The 13,481-nt window shown below is 30.7% G+C and overlaps 1 protein-coding gene across 1 annotated transcript; it reads left to right on the top strand.

The window, feature by feature from the left end:
- The first annotated feature begins 6,688 nt into the window (after positions 1-6,688).
- LOC100789310 (glucosamine inositolphosphorylceramide transferase 1) lies at positions 6,689-11,825 on the top strand. Its single transcript, XM_003536251.5, has 4 exons — positions 6,689-7,239; positions 7,512-7,634; positions 9,452-9,619; positions 9,766-11,825. The coding sequence occupies exons 1-4, from the start codon at positions 6,910-6,912 to the stop codon at positions 11,449-11,451; spliced, it is 2,307 nt and encodes a 768-aa protein (XP_003536299.1). The 5' UTR covers positions 6,689-6,909; the 3' UTR covers positions 11,452-11,825.
- Positions 11,826-13,481: the final 1,656 nt, after the last annotated feature.

Raw genomic sequence — 13,481 nt, 5'->3', positions numbered from 1 at the left:
ACAACTGAGACATATATTGAAAGTTGGATATAAAATGAAGGGTAGATAATCATTGCATTTGAAAAAGTTGGATATAAAATGAAGGGTAGATAATTATTTTTTTCTTTAACAAATTTGTTCATGAAATATAAAAATATAAAATTTAATTTTTTAAAGTGTAAAAAGTAGAACAAATATATCCCTTGTTAACTTTCGTCCATCATCGTCCATCATATAGTATACGTGATTCTACGGAGTGCATAAGTCGCAAATTTGAATGTTTTCGAGACAGCGTGGACCAGATTGGACATACAGGTCAGTACGACATCAAGATTAGACGTAAATGTCAGTAATTTTTTGTTGAACGAAAATGTTAATATTTTTTTATTGAAAGAAAATGTCAATATTTTTTGTTGACCTAAATGTCAGCACATTCTATTGGACAAAAAATGTTAATAAGTTATCATTATTAGATGAAAATGTTAATAATTTTTTATTAGACCTAAATATCATTATGTTTCTATTGGACTAATTTGTTAAATCCAAAATTTTTATTTAATTTAAAGGTAAAATATAATTTTAGAATAAATTTTCATTATTTTGTACCATTCAAGTATAACATTACAATAAATTAAGGATAAAATATAATTTTAGAATAAATTTTCATTATTTTGTATCATTCAAGTATAACATTACAATAATCACTTTAAAAAAATATATTGGCAAACATAATTTAAAACAAACATAATAATAATGATCATATTGATTATCATCCATAATTTATCTGTCACAATAGAAATTATCCAAAATAAATATTGTTTCATTGTTCTAGTTTATCGAAATAAAACACCGTAACAATCATTACAAATTTTTCTAAATTACCCTAAAAGATAAATATATCTCATATTTTACTTATTCGAATCTTTGCTATTTTAAAGTTAACGGTCGGATATATTTGTCATAATTTTTACACTTTTAGGGATTAAATTTTGTATTTTTATCTTTTAGAGACATAATTTTTAGCGAATCACACATTCAAGAACAAAAGTGATTATTTACCCATTCATATTTCCAAAAAGTGAGAAGACGAAAAGTTAATAAAATATTATAGAATAAATATGTCTCTACGTTGACAATTAGAAATAGATATATTGACAATCATTTCCGTGATAAATTCATCTTATATGTCACATAGACTATTTTATTAACGATGATGGACGAAAATTAATGTTCAAATATATTTATTATATTTTTTATACTTTCGACAACTAAATTATATATTTTTATCTTTTAAAAATATATTTATCATTAAATTATATAGTGATTCATTCAAAGACAAAGATGATTATTTGTCCTAAAATAAAAGATAATGATGAGTGGCCATTAAGTAAGTTTGAAACTGACAGCCTCAACAATGTTCTACATAGTGTTATTGTGAATAATAATGGAGTATCGCATATCCATCCATTGACTAAACTGTTACTTTCACCGTGAAGTTTCGGTTTTTCCAAGAGCCGCTATCAGCCTACCCCCACGAAGCTTCTCTAGCACGAATAAAACATTAAACACATCACAAAGGCCACACATTTGTTGAGAAGGAAATCCAATCTTGGATTGTTAATCAACATTATAAGTGCCATTTCAATAATTGCCGAGTTTAGTTTTAATTTTTACTTTTCTTAATTATTTTGAAATGTACACACTATCTTAAAAAGACAAATAATACGAGATAAAAGTAATATTTCCATTAATTATTCAAAACCATGTTAAGATTTTCATAAGCATATCATTGTAATGAAGGTGATATATTATATGAATGGTTTTCTTTAAGTACAATATCTGGATCATGTTTTTTATATAAAAAAACCTTATTGAAAAAGTTAACCCCGTAACATTATAAATATTCTTGGATGATGAAAATTTTGTCCTTAATATTTTTATTCGATTTTATTTAAATTAATTAAATACTAAATATAACATTTGGATGTTAATTGTGTTGAAAAAAAACATATCCGTAAAAATAATTTCGTATTAAAAAAGTTTTATTATTCTGGGTCCTATGCTTTTATTAAATTTTTAATTAAGTTTTTGATTTTTTTTTTATTTGGATCCTCTTATTTAATTGTTGTTATGAAAAAATAATCACATACATCTAATTAGAGGTACATACAATGGATTGGTGGTGCTTTTAAAGACGTTGTAAGCTAAAATGAGTAGACATGACAAATAACCTCTTATTTGTGAGTATCACCCTAAACCTATCCAACTTTAATGAAAAATATTAATTTTGACCGAGTATGAATATAGGTATTACCCAAAATGTTAAGCGGAAATGAGATGAGAATGTGTGTCAAATTATATTGGTACATTTACTTGTCATTATTACTTTATATATATATATATATATATATATATATATATATATATATATATATATATATATATATATATATATATATAATATTATATATTTTTTTATTATATTTTTTTGAAAATATAAATAAATTATATTAATAGATAAATAATCAAATAACAAACTTAAAAATATACATTTAAATAAAAATATAATTGAATTATTAATTTTTTAACTTTAATTTCTTTGTCATTTATTATATTTATATATTATTTGAATTAAAATATAATTAAGAAATTAATATTAATTTTTTTAAAATATATAAATAAAGTAAAATTAGAATGTAGTGGGTTACCCGTTGATATACATGAACCTAATAAAATCCAACGAGGATGGGAACGAGTATTAAAATTTTAAATTAGTATATTTTATACCTGCACACAATCTAACCTTTTGTGGGGATGAGGTGAAAAATGCCAAATCTATCCCTAACTCATTCCATTGTCATTTTTACAACTAAGTCAATTACAAAATAATTTTACATAATTTCTATATATACAAGTCAATTCAACACAAGTATTATTTTATAAGTCTCTAAACTTTGCAAAAAAAATTATCACAATTAAGTGAGTTGTGTTTACAATACACTTCAATTTATGCATCTCTAATTAAGTGTCGACCAACTCTTTCGTAACAATATTTAGATAGAAAAATTCAAGTAAAAAATAAAAGTTCAGATACTCAAATAAAAAATAATTCAATGTCGTAATTAAACATTAGATAAAAATATAAAAACTTGGGAATCAATTTTTTAAGAAAATATATGAATTACTGTTTGGAGCTCAAGATTGACTAAGTCAAACAGAAGGTAACAATTCCTTTCCCGTGAAGAAATACAGACTTGGTTATGAAATGGTCAAAGGGTTTTATAGATATAATGTTGACCGTTGACCACAATTCAAACGGATGAATAATTTTTTCATATAAAGAGTTTTATAGATATAATTAACCAAAAGTTAAAATATCATTAAATAATAATAAAGATATTAGAAAAATTCATATTAAAATAATTTTAATATCATCTTAAACTTTATTTTATCAATTTAAAAATTCCTCTCTCTCTTTTCCCATTCAATTTCAACTCGATCCCCACATGTTAACACTTTTATCTATTATTCAAAACATTTAAAAGATCGAAAAATAAAAATGAATATGCCACTTCATTGCTTCACTATTCACTTAGCTAAAAGTATTATTTAAAAGAGCCCACAATATTGATTATACATGTACGTATGAGTTTTAAATTTCTGTTATAATTAAACTCGTTTTATTTGCAAAAGTAGGAAGGATAAAGTGAACGGATATATGATTTGTTATACATGCACACATAGTATTAATATATAGTTGATTTTCTTATTAACAAGTGAAAAATATGCGGTTACTTGGACGAGGGTAAATAGGTAGATGTTTGAAGCAAATCCAATGGAAGTGAAGACTGAAGAGTACGCCGCCGCGGTATATATTTCAGTCGGGGTTTTGAGAGACATATTCAAGAGAAGGTTCCTCTTCTCACATTGCAACAATCGGAAACATGAACAGGATTAAAAAGGTGCTTTCCAATTGCACTGTTCTACCACATGCACCATAATCAATCACAGACTACACCATGCAAAATAACAATACAATTACGTAAAAAAAAATCATGAGTTTGATTATCTAGTATTAACAAAAAATAATAACTAACGAATTAATATTTGTTGATTAAAGAAATTCAACTATAAACAATCATTTTAAGTTTCAACCCACTGATTAAAGAGATAGAATAAATAAAATAATAAAATTCTTAATATTAACAAAACAACAAAGGTTAAATTTTCTTACGGCCGGCTTGTGTGAGCCGTCTTGTTGGTCCAAACAAGAATATCATCATATCATAACAAGGAAAAGGCATTAATTTGGTGATAATGTCCTTTATTTATTTATTATTATTATTTGTAAAGGGCAAAGAGTTAGGTTTTCCTTTTTGCCATTGCTATTTATTTATTTTTATTGGGTTCCATATGAGAGGACAAGAGGGTGCAGTCAAGCTTGGCAAGCCAGAGTCTCTTCGGCTGGCCGATTGCTGAATCATAATCAGCTGCCGGAATAAGTAGGCACCACCATTCAATACCATTATAGAGAATCAAATAATATATATATCATCAGAATAAAATTAAATATTTTTTATTGATAGGAATTGTATATAAGTATTAAGAAATTTATAAGACTTCCGCACCATACTTAACTAAGTTATAAGAAAACCTATTGGATGCTTTTTTTTTGGTGATAGGAAATCGGATGTTGAAGTTTAGATGAAAAAAAGTAAAACTTTCTCATATTATTGGTTAGGAAATTTAATGGTTTAAATTTTAATAAATTACGACATACAAGAACATAAATAATAAAAAACATTGTAAAAATTATATCATACGCTGAGATAATTAAATTTGTTGAGATAACTAAAAAAACATAGATTATTCCAAAATACACACATTGCTAAAAATATTATATGCTAATAGAAAAAAAATTATACGTTTTTTATTTTATTTGTGTAGCTTTTATTTAATGAAAAAAATTAATTAGTATAAGCATTTTAAGTTTAATGAAAATAGTGTAGTTAAAGAAAAAAATGGAAATAGTGTAATTTTGTTGTTAAATAGAGTTAAGATACGACGAAGGACCAATTTATATATATATATATATATATAAACAATTAGGGGATTTTTTAAAATAAAATTAGGGGATCTTAACTCTTAAGGAATGATTATTTCTATTACGTCAAGTGAAATAGTATTCCCCAAAAAATTCAAATAAAACAACTATTAGTTTTTTTTTTTGGATCCGTCAAAAACAACTATTAGTTCAATTAAGCGTGAATATATATATCTAGACATTGGAGCAAATCTTCTATACACACGTTGTAATTTATCAATTTTTGTAATAGTCATATCCACCCTGTATAAAACCTTCTGGTTTGTGGTATTATAATTAATATTAATTTATTACTTGTGGACATCTTAGTCTTAGTAATCTCCTCCCTCTAATCCGAGTAGAAAATGAAAGCAAGTGGACCCAAAACTCTCACTTGTTTGCATATTCAAATTTGAAACCCTGCCTTCTTTATACCTTCACGATCAATCCAAAGATTGCCCTCCAATATAATTACGACGGCCACGAGTTGCTCAAGGTGGTAGCACTTTTGTAAAGAGAAATCTCTCGTTTTTTCTATAGTTTTTTTTTAGGTTTGCTTTAATTTCTTCAGTTATAAGTTATAAGTGACACTTATTTCACCGTAAAAAAAAAGTGACACTTATTTTAATTTTTAATTCCATAAACTTTTTATTTACTCTTCTTTAATTTATATTTTTGAAAAATGACATAGAAAATTATTATTTTTATATAAAATTAGAGAATAAAATAAAAGTTTTAATTTATATAGCAAGAGATTGATGCTTGCGAACTAAAATCATTCTAATCGAAATCTATTTTAATATTCTAAATAAGTATATACTGTATTACGTAAGGAGTGAGATTTTAATTTTCTCCGGTCTCTCTCTCAAATAGACATATTATCTATTTTTTTTGGCATACATGTTTTTTTTTATTTACAAAAATTAAACATGATAATAGAGAAATTACAACAGTCACACATCTTATTCAACTAAATGATATTTAGACTCTTTTCATATACATATTATCTATTTACTTTTATTAGAATGTGGATTTTATACATTACTTATGTTATTAGCCAAAATAAATTCCTTTTCAATTACCTCAAAGCACTGTTATTTTATTTTCTTATGGGCATTTGATTTTTTTAATTGTCTATCTCTTTTAACCTGCTAGGCTTTTTCTCTGCTTTTAAATTAAATTTCAATAATGATTAAATATCAGCAATTAAAAAATAATCTTATGGTATAATTTAAATTATTTAGCATTTACTAAAAAATTTAATTTGAATTATACAACAATAAATATATATCATTTGCAATACATAATCTAAAATAAACTTTAGAAACAATTTTGCCAAAGAATTATAACCATTACTTTTATTTAGCTTTTATAGATTAGATTTGCATATAGCGTAATTTCGGGGAAATACCCAAATAGCTTCTCCGGTTCTTCTCTCATCTATTGTCCCGTGCTTGCTCCGCGTTGAAGAGTTACGTTATTCGTCATTGGCAGCGAGTACTATTCAACTTCACACGCGCGCAATTAACGTTGGACCAGATTATTGGATTAATAAGCCAATTAAAACCCATTTTTCTATTTAACACTAAGTGCCGAAATAAACGGTATATATAGCAGACCACCAAGGTAAGGAAGGTCCAGTTGCACAACAATTCCCAAAATTACAACCTTGCCCTCGTCAAAGAAAAAAGAAGCAAAAAACTCTCACACAGAGAAAGAGACTTAAAAAAAAACGGGATTTGTTTTGCTGGGTTGGGTTGTGTGAATTGTGAAATGCGGGTGACGGAGTTGCAACGTGCCACGGCGGTGTAAGATCTTCCGGCGGCAACGAGCATTTCTTCGGCGAGATGGGTTCGGGGCAGATTGGCGGCGGCGGAAACGGTGGTGGTTGTTCTAACGGCGGGAGTTGTTGTGATATGAGTGTGAAGTGTTCGTGTAGGTGGAGATTGGAGAACCAACAATACTACAAGCGGTTATTTTCTTCGGGTTTCATTTTCTTCTTTGGGTGTTTCGTTTTGTTCGGATCCATTGCCACCCTCTACGGTTGGTTCGCTTTTTCGCCTACAGTGCACACCGCACTTTCCTCTTCTTTCGGTTGTCGTGAAGACAATGAGGGTTCTTGGTCTATTGGGGTTTTCTACGGTGACTCACCTTTCTCTCTTAAGCCCATAGAAGCTGTAAGTTTCTTTCTTGGGATGGTGTTGATGTTCATGTGCATGTTTGTGTTAATTTCTCCCTTAAAGTTATCATTTTTAAAATGAAAAATTTGAAGAAAATGTTTTTTTTTTTTTTTGTGGGGGTGGGAGGATTTTTTTAAGGTTGTTGGAGTGTTGGTTTTGTTTTGGTGGAGTGATGGTGGTGGTGAATTATTTTAATTGGGGGTTTGGTTTTGTGATGTGGGGTGTTTTTTTTTTTGGAGGATGATGGTGGTGTTGATTATTGTGTGCAGGCGAATGTATCAAACGATGAGACTGCTGCTTGGCCTGTCGCGAATCCTGTGGTGACGTGTGCTTCAGTTTCTGATGTTGGTTACCCCAGTAATTTTGTTGCTGACCCTTTTCTTTTTATTCAGGTAATAATAATAATAATCGGTTCTTGCTGCCACCTTTGGTTCCCTCCTTCATCACGTTTCTATCTGGTGCTTCTGATTCTGTGAAATAGTTTTAGTACTTTCCCCCTTTTATTCCTTATGTGTCTGCAATTTTTACCGGAAAAATCCTACCTTTTTCTTATTTTGCATACTGTTTTGTTTGCCAAGTCAGGGTTTGGATTCAGTTATGAATCTGTAGGGAGAGAGAGGTTTGGTTTTAGAACGTGTATGGAAACAGTGAAATCTAATACGTCATGTTACTTATAGTTATTACTATTTGTCAGGAAGTTTGGATTAACTTGCATGTTTCTGGAGAAAATTGCTTGGAGCTTTAAATTTGACATGGAGCGATACCTGTATGTTTGGGGGAGTGTTGGGGCAATTGATTTTAAAATGATGTAATTTATGTTTGTTGGATGTTTTTCTTTAAAAGCAAGTTAGTACTAAAACTCTATAAATTTTTTCTATCTTATACAAAAGTTATCTAAATTGCTTCAATTCAAAATCAATTTTAGGTTCAGAATCAATTCTTTATCATGGAATCAATCATGTGAACATTTATCTAAAATCATGTTAAACTTGTATTTTGACATGCTTTTGTTTTCGATAATCCAACGTGAAACCAAACAGGCACATAGAGCTTTTTTCTGGTTGAAAGTAGGGAGCCTGAATCTATATAATATGCAAGTAATATTTTCTTAGTTGCTTGAGATGATTCCCTACTTGTTTACTTAAGTGAGAAGCTGCTGAAAAGTTGACGAGGAGGTCAGAATTTGTCAGATTGTAACAATTGAAGTGTAAAATGAGATGGAAATTTATGGCTAGGTAGTGCTCGAGTGACATCCTGTATTTTGTTCCTATCTGCAAGGTCTTGCTCTTATCTGCAAGGTAGTAGGGTCCTTACTAATACTATGTGTCATACTTAGAGAGTTTCATAGCAGAACCATCAGTTGTTTGTACTTTGTACTTTGTACTTTTAAGTACCTAATATTAGTATTCTATATAACATGAAAAGTAGGCTTCTATTGTGTCATACTTAGAGAGAATTCTTTAGTTAAATAATCTGTTGTTTGTACTGTTAAGTACCTAATATCAGTATTCTATATAACATCAAAAGCAGGCTTCTATGCGTCAAACTTATAGAGAGGATTCTGTAATTAAACCATCAGTTGTTTGTACTGTTACACATGCATTATTAGTATTCTATATAACATGAAAAGTAGGTTTTCTACTCAATCTATATATCCGTGCGCGCGCGTGTGTGTAGCACAAGGGATTTATCTTCTTTTTTTATTATAACTGGGTATTGTTAAACCTTCTGAGTTTTAGTGCCATCACTTATTCAATAACTTTAATAATTGAGGTTCTCTTTTGTATAAAAAAGAAACAGTGTCTCTTTAGTTGTTCATGTTGTATAATTAAAAATAAAGCTAGTAGGAATAGATCCAATGAAAGAGAATGTCTAGAACAGTTCTGGAATCTCTATCAGCCTTATGTCCATACTCCACAGTGTCAACTTTTTGTCTTAGTCTGATATCTGAATGTGTATTATGAACATTTGATAAACTGTCTTCAAATGGAAAAGGTGTAATTATTAAAAGAAGGTTGTAGATATTTGCATGTGCACTAAGAAGAATATGAATGACTATGTAGATGCGCAAAGAACAATTGAGTGGTGAGAAATATTAATGGAGAATAGGTCAATATCTCATTTGAGGTGTCTACAGCTTTGAAGTTTCTTGTTTTCTATATGAATAATCATTGTGAACCTATTCACTCATATTGGTATTGCAATTCAGGGAAATACTTTTTACCTGTTCTATGAGACGAAAAATTCAATCACTATGCAAGGTGATATTGGAGTTTCAAAAAGTACTGATAAGGGAGCAACATGGCAGCAGTTGGGAATTGCCTTGAATGAGGATTGGCATCTTTCTTATCCTTATGTCTTTGAGCATGATGGCCAGGTATTGTTCCTGACAAAAATAATGTGTATGTTTAGTTAGAAATATGATGCATATGAACTTGTCTAATGCTCTTCTACTTCTCAAACTAATTATTGTAGTTAAATTATAGTATAATATTCATTTTTTTTGCTTGTTCGCAACTTCAGATATATATGATGCCTGAGGGAAGCCAGAAGGGAGATCTTCGTCTCTACCGTGCAGTTAACTTCCCTTTGCAGTGGAGGTTGGAAAAGGTCGTCATGAAAAAGCCCCTTGTTGATTCTTTTGTCATCAATCATGGTGGGAGGTATTGGCTTTTTGGGTCAGATCATAGTGGTTTTGGCACCCAGAAAAATGGGCAGTTGGAGATTTGGTATAGCAATTCACCTCTTGGTCCTTGGAATCCTCACAAGAAGAATCCCATTTATAACATTGATAGGAGCTTGGGAGCTCGCAATGGAGGCAGGCCATTTAAATATGAAGGAAATCTTTATCGTATGGGTCAGGACTGTGGTGATACATATGGGAGAAAGTTGCGTGTTTTTAAGATAGAAACTCTCACTATTGATGAATACAAAGAAGTTGAAGTACCCTTAGGCTTTGTTGAATCAAACAAGGGTCGAAATGCTTGGAATGGGGCTCGATACCATCACTTAGATGTGCAGCACCTGCCATCTGGTGGGTGGGTTGGTGTCATGGATGGGGATCATGTTCCTTCTGGAGATTCAGTCCGGCGATTCACGGTTGGTTGTGCTTCTGTTGCGGTCGCTGCTATACTCATTGTACTATTGGGTGTGCTACTTGGATTTGTGAATTGTATTGTCCCTCTGAATTGGTTTATTCATAACTCTGGGAAGAGAAATTTTACTGTCTTGTCTTGGGAAAGGTCAAATGTGTTCTGTTCAAGAGTAAGACGGTTTTGCAGCCGTCTGAACCGAGCCCCAACATTTCTCCGTGGTAAAATAAAGCATAATGCTTGTGCTAGGAGGTTTATTCTTGCCATAATATTTGCTGTGGGAGTTGGATTGATGTGCATAGGAGTGAAAAATATTTATGGTGGTAATGGCTCTGAAGAACCTTATCCATTGAAAGGGCAATATTCCCAGTTCACATTACTAACAATGACCTACGATGCTCGACTTTGGAATTTGAAAATGTATGTGAAACATTACTCAAGATGCTCTTCTGTGCGGGAGATAGTGGTGGTGTGGAACAAGGGAGTCCCTCCAAAATTGAGTGATCTAGATTCTGCAGTACCAGTAAGGATCAGGGAAGAGAAAAAGAACTCTCTGAATAATCGGTTCAATGCCGATCCATTGATAAAGACACGAGCAGTCCTTGAGCTTGACGATGACATTATGATGCCATGCGATGATGTTGAGCGAGGTTTTAACGTGTGGCGTCAGCACCCAGATCGGATTGTTGGATTCTATCCTCGGCTCATTGATGGGAGCCCGTTAAAATATAGGGGAGAAAAATACGCCCGGTCGCATAAGGGGTACAACATGATTCTTACTGGTGCAGCTTTTATTGATTCTCAAGTGGCTTTCAAGAGGTACGGGAGCAAGGAAGCCGAGAAAGGTAGGGAACTGGTGGACAAGATATTTAACTGTGAAGACGTGCTCTTAAACTATTTGTATGCAAATGCAAGCTCATCGTCAAGGACTGTTGATTATGTGAAACCAGCTTGGGCAATTGACACTTCAAAGTTTTCTGGTGCAGCGATTAGCCGAAACACGAAAGTACATTATCAGTTGAGAAGCCATTGCCTGATGAAATTTTCAGAGATGTATGGAAGTTTAGCTGGTCGTAAATGGGGATTTGACAGTAGAAACGATGGTTGGGATGTATAGTAGGGGAGTTTTTGTTATAGGGTAGGTCGTTGCCAACTTTTGTATTTTTCATCTTTGCGGGTATAAAGTTTAGTCTTCTTTGTCCATACTTGTACCCCACTGTGAATCTTATTTTTAGGGGGTTTCCAATAGAATGAATGTCTGCAAGCAACATGTAAATTGGTTCCATAATGGCCTTTTCATGTTATATTTTTTTAATTTATGGCTCCAACCACCGGGGGTGTGGTGTGATTGAAGGAAAGAATGATTCAAGAAGGGTGAGTGAGACAAATGGAAAATAGGACTACAGATGTTTCCTAAAGACATTTCTTTCTTAGGAACTGTATTTCTGATCCTGGAATTGATTCTAATTAATTTTCATTGCTTTTTGACTATTTCCAAGCCTGTAAATGGTGGCTTTCATTTGTTCTTAGATTGACGTTGGTTTTTGGTTTAAGGGGGGATGAATATGAAATATGACAGATGGGCAATAAAGGACAAAATAGACCAGAAAGTTACGGCATATTGATAGTTTGATCTCTCGTAATATTAACTACGTTGCCATGACCCTTTTGACAAATACCGTTTAAAACTTAGAAAATCAACCCTCCCTTTTGAGGGAATTGAAGGTGCATGAATACTTGTGATATCCGGAAGTATAAACAAAATAAATAAAAAAAATTAGAAAGGCTTTTTTGGAAGTATAAAAAGAATTAGTATATTTTGAAAAGACCTTTTTGGAATAGGGTCAAGTATTACACCTCTTTATCATTCATGACTCCGTTTGCGTTTTCTTACTTACATCAGGGTTGTCGGCGGGTGTTGGGTGATTGTGGGAGTGGTGTTTGAGTCGAAGGTGGTATTGAGTGGAGATAGAGCTTGCTTGGGAGAGGTAGGAGTATTTCTGCCCTTCAGATTTTTTTTTTGGGATAAAAGTAAACTTCAACATATGTATTACTGTGATAATCCTTTTAAAAAAATAAACTAAGTGATAATTATACCAGAAAAAAAAGTCATAAAAATAGTCATTTTGGTGAACATGCGGTTATATCAATTGAATAGTTTTTAACTTAAAAAGAAAACAATCACCATTCAAGTTATACTATTTAACAAGGAAGAATGTTGCCCGATAATAGTATCAATATTTTGGGTGAAATCATTACGTTTTTTTTCTCTCTCTCTCTATATAGAGGGTGAAATCATAAGAAAAGCAACACTGTATTAAACATAAAAAATTAACCACCATTACAATTTTCATTAATTTTTTTACACCTTTACAACTTTTGAAGTTTCCCCCTCTCTCATTTCCATTAGATTTTTTGATCTGTGGCAAAGATATAAAGGGGACTGTATACAAAACGTAAATTTAACATTTTTTTGAAAGGCCTAATGTAATAGAAAAGATCAATACTAAAAGTAATAGTGTGTGACTGTGCCAAAATAGAAGTGCGACATTTTATATATATTATATAAGGTCACACACAAACCGGGTTAGGTGGCCAGATCCCAACAAAAAAAACATAAGCAATACTTTTTTATAATTGAAATAGAGTCGTGTGATTGCCCGTTCGAATAAGTTCAAGTAAAAAATCAGTGTGATTCACTACAAAACTGACTATCTCTATAATTATCATAGTTTTTTTTTAAATTAAAAGATATTTAGGATATTTTATTTTACATCCAACTAATTTTCTTTGATCAAATTGTCTTATTTTAAGATAAAGTGATATTTTTAGGTATATTTAACGTTGCTAAAGTCAAAAATTCGAATCTCAAATTTTGATAAAAGAACAACCTGTGTGAACAATTTTAAAATTATTATTGTTATTGAAATTATTATCTATTTTTTATTATTCCTTTTACTTATCTTACTTCTCTATTTATTATTCATTTCACCTTTAATTTTTCAATGTAAATATATAAAATAATTAGAAATAAAATAAAGTACAATTAATAAAATAGAACTCATTGTTAATTGTTTTTAATTTTCAAAAATAATAAATATTTTTCCCTAAAACATTGAGACTTAAAAAGAAAGCAAAGGAAACTCC

This window comes from Glycine max, chromosome 10, assembly GCF_000004515.6.
Source record: "Glycine max cultivar Williams 82 chromosome 10, Glycine_max_v4.0, whole genome shotgun sequence".
Taxonomy (NCBI): Eukaryota; Viridiplantae; Streptophyta; class Magnoliopsida; order Fabales; family Fabaceae; genus Glycine; species Glycine max.
Note: the sequence above shows the minus strand (reverse complement) of the source record. Positions and strands in the feature narration are given on the sequence as shown.

What these genes read in the sequence shown, in the direction of transcription:
- LOC100789310 (XM_003536251.5), top strand. Translation starts at nt 6,910, where the DNA reads ATGGGTTCGGGGCAGATTGGCGGCGGCGGAAACGGTGGTGGTTGTTCT. An exon ending in ACCCTTTTCTTTTTATTCAG is followed by an intron (nt 7,635 to 9,451) that starts GTAATAATAATA and finishes ATTGCAATTCAG; the next exon opens with GGAAATACTTTTTACCTGTT. An exon ending in TCTTTGAGCATGATGGCCAG is followed by an intron (nt 9,620 to 9,765) that starts GTATTGTTCCTG and finishes TCGCAACTTCAG; the next exon opens with ATATATATGATGCCTGAGGG.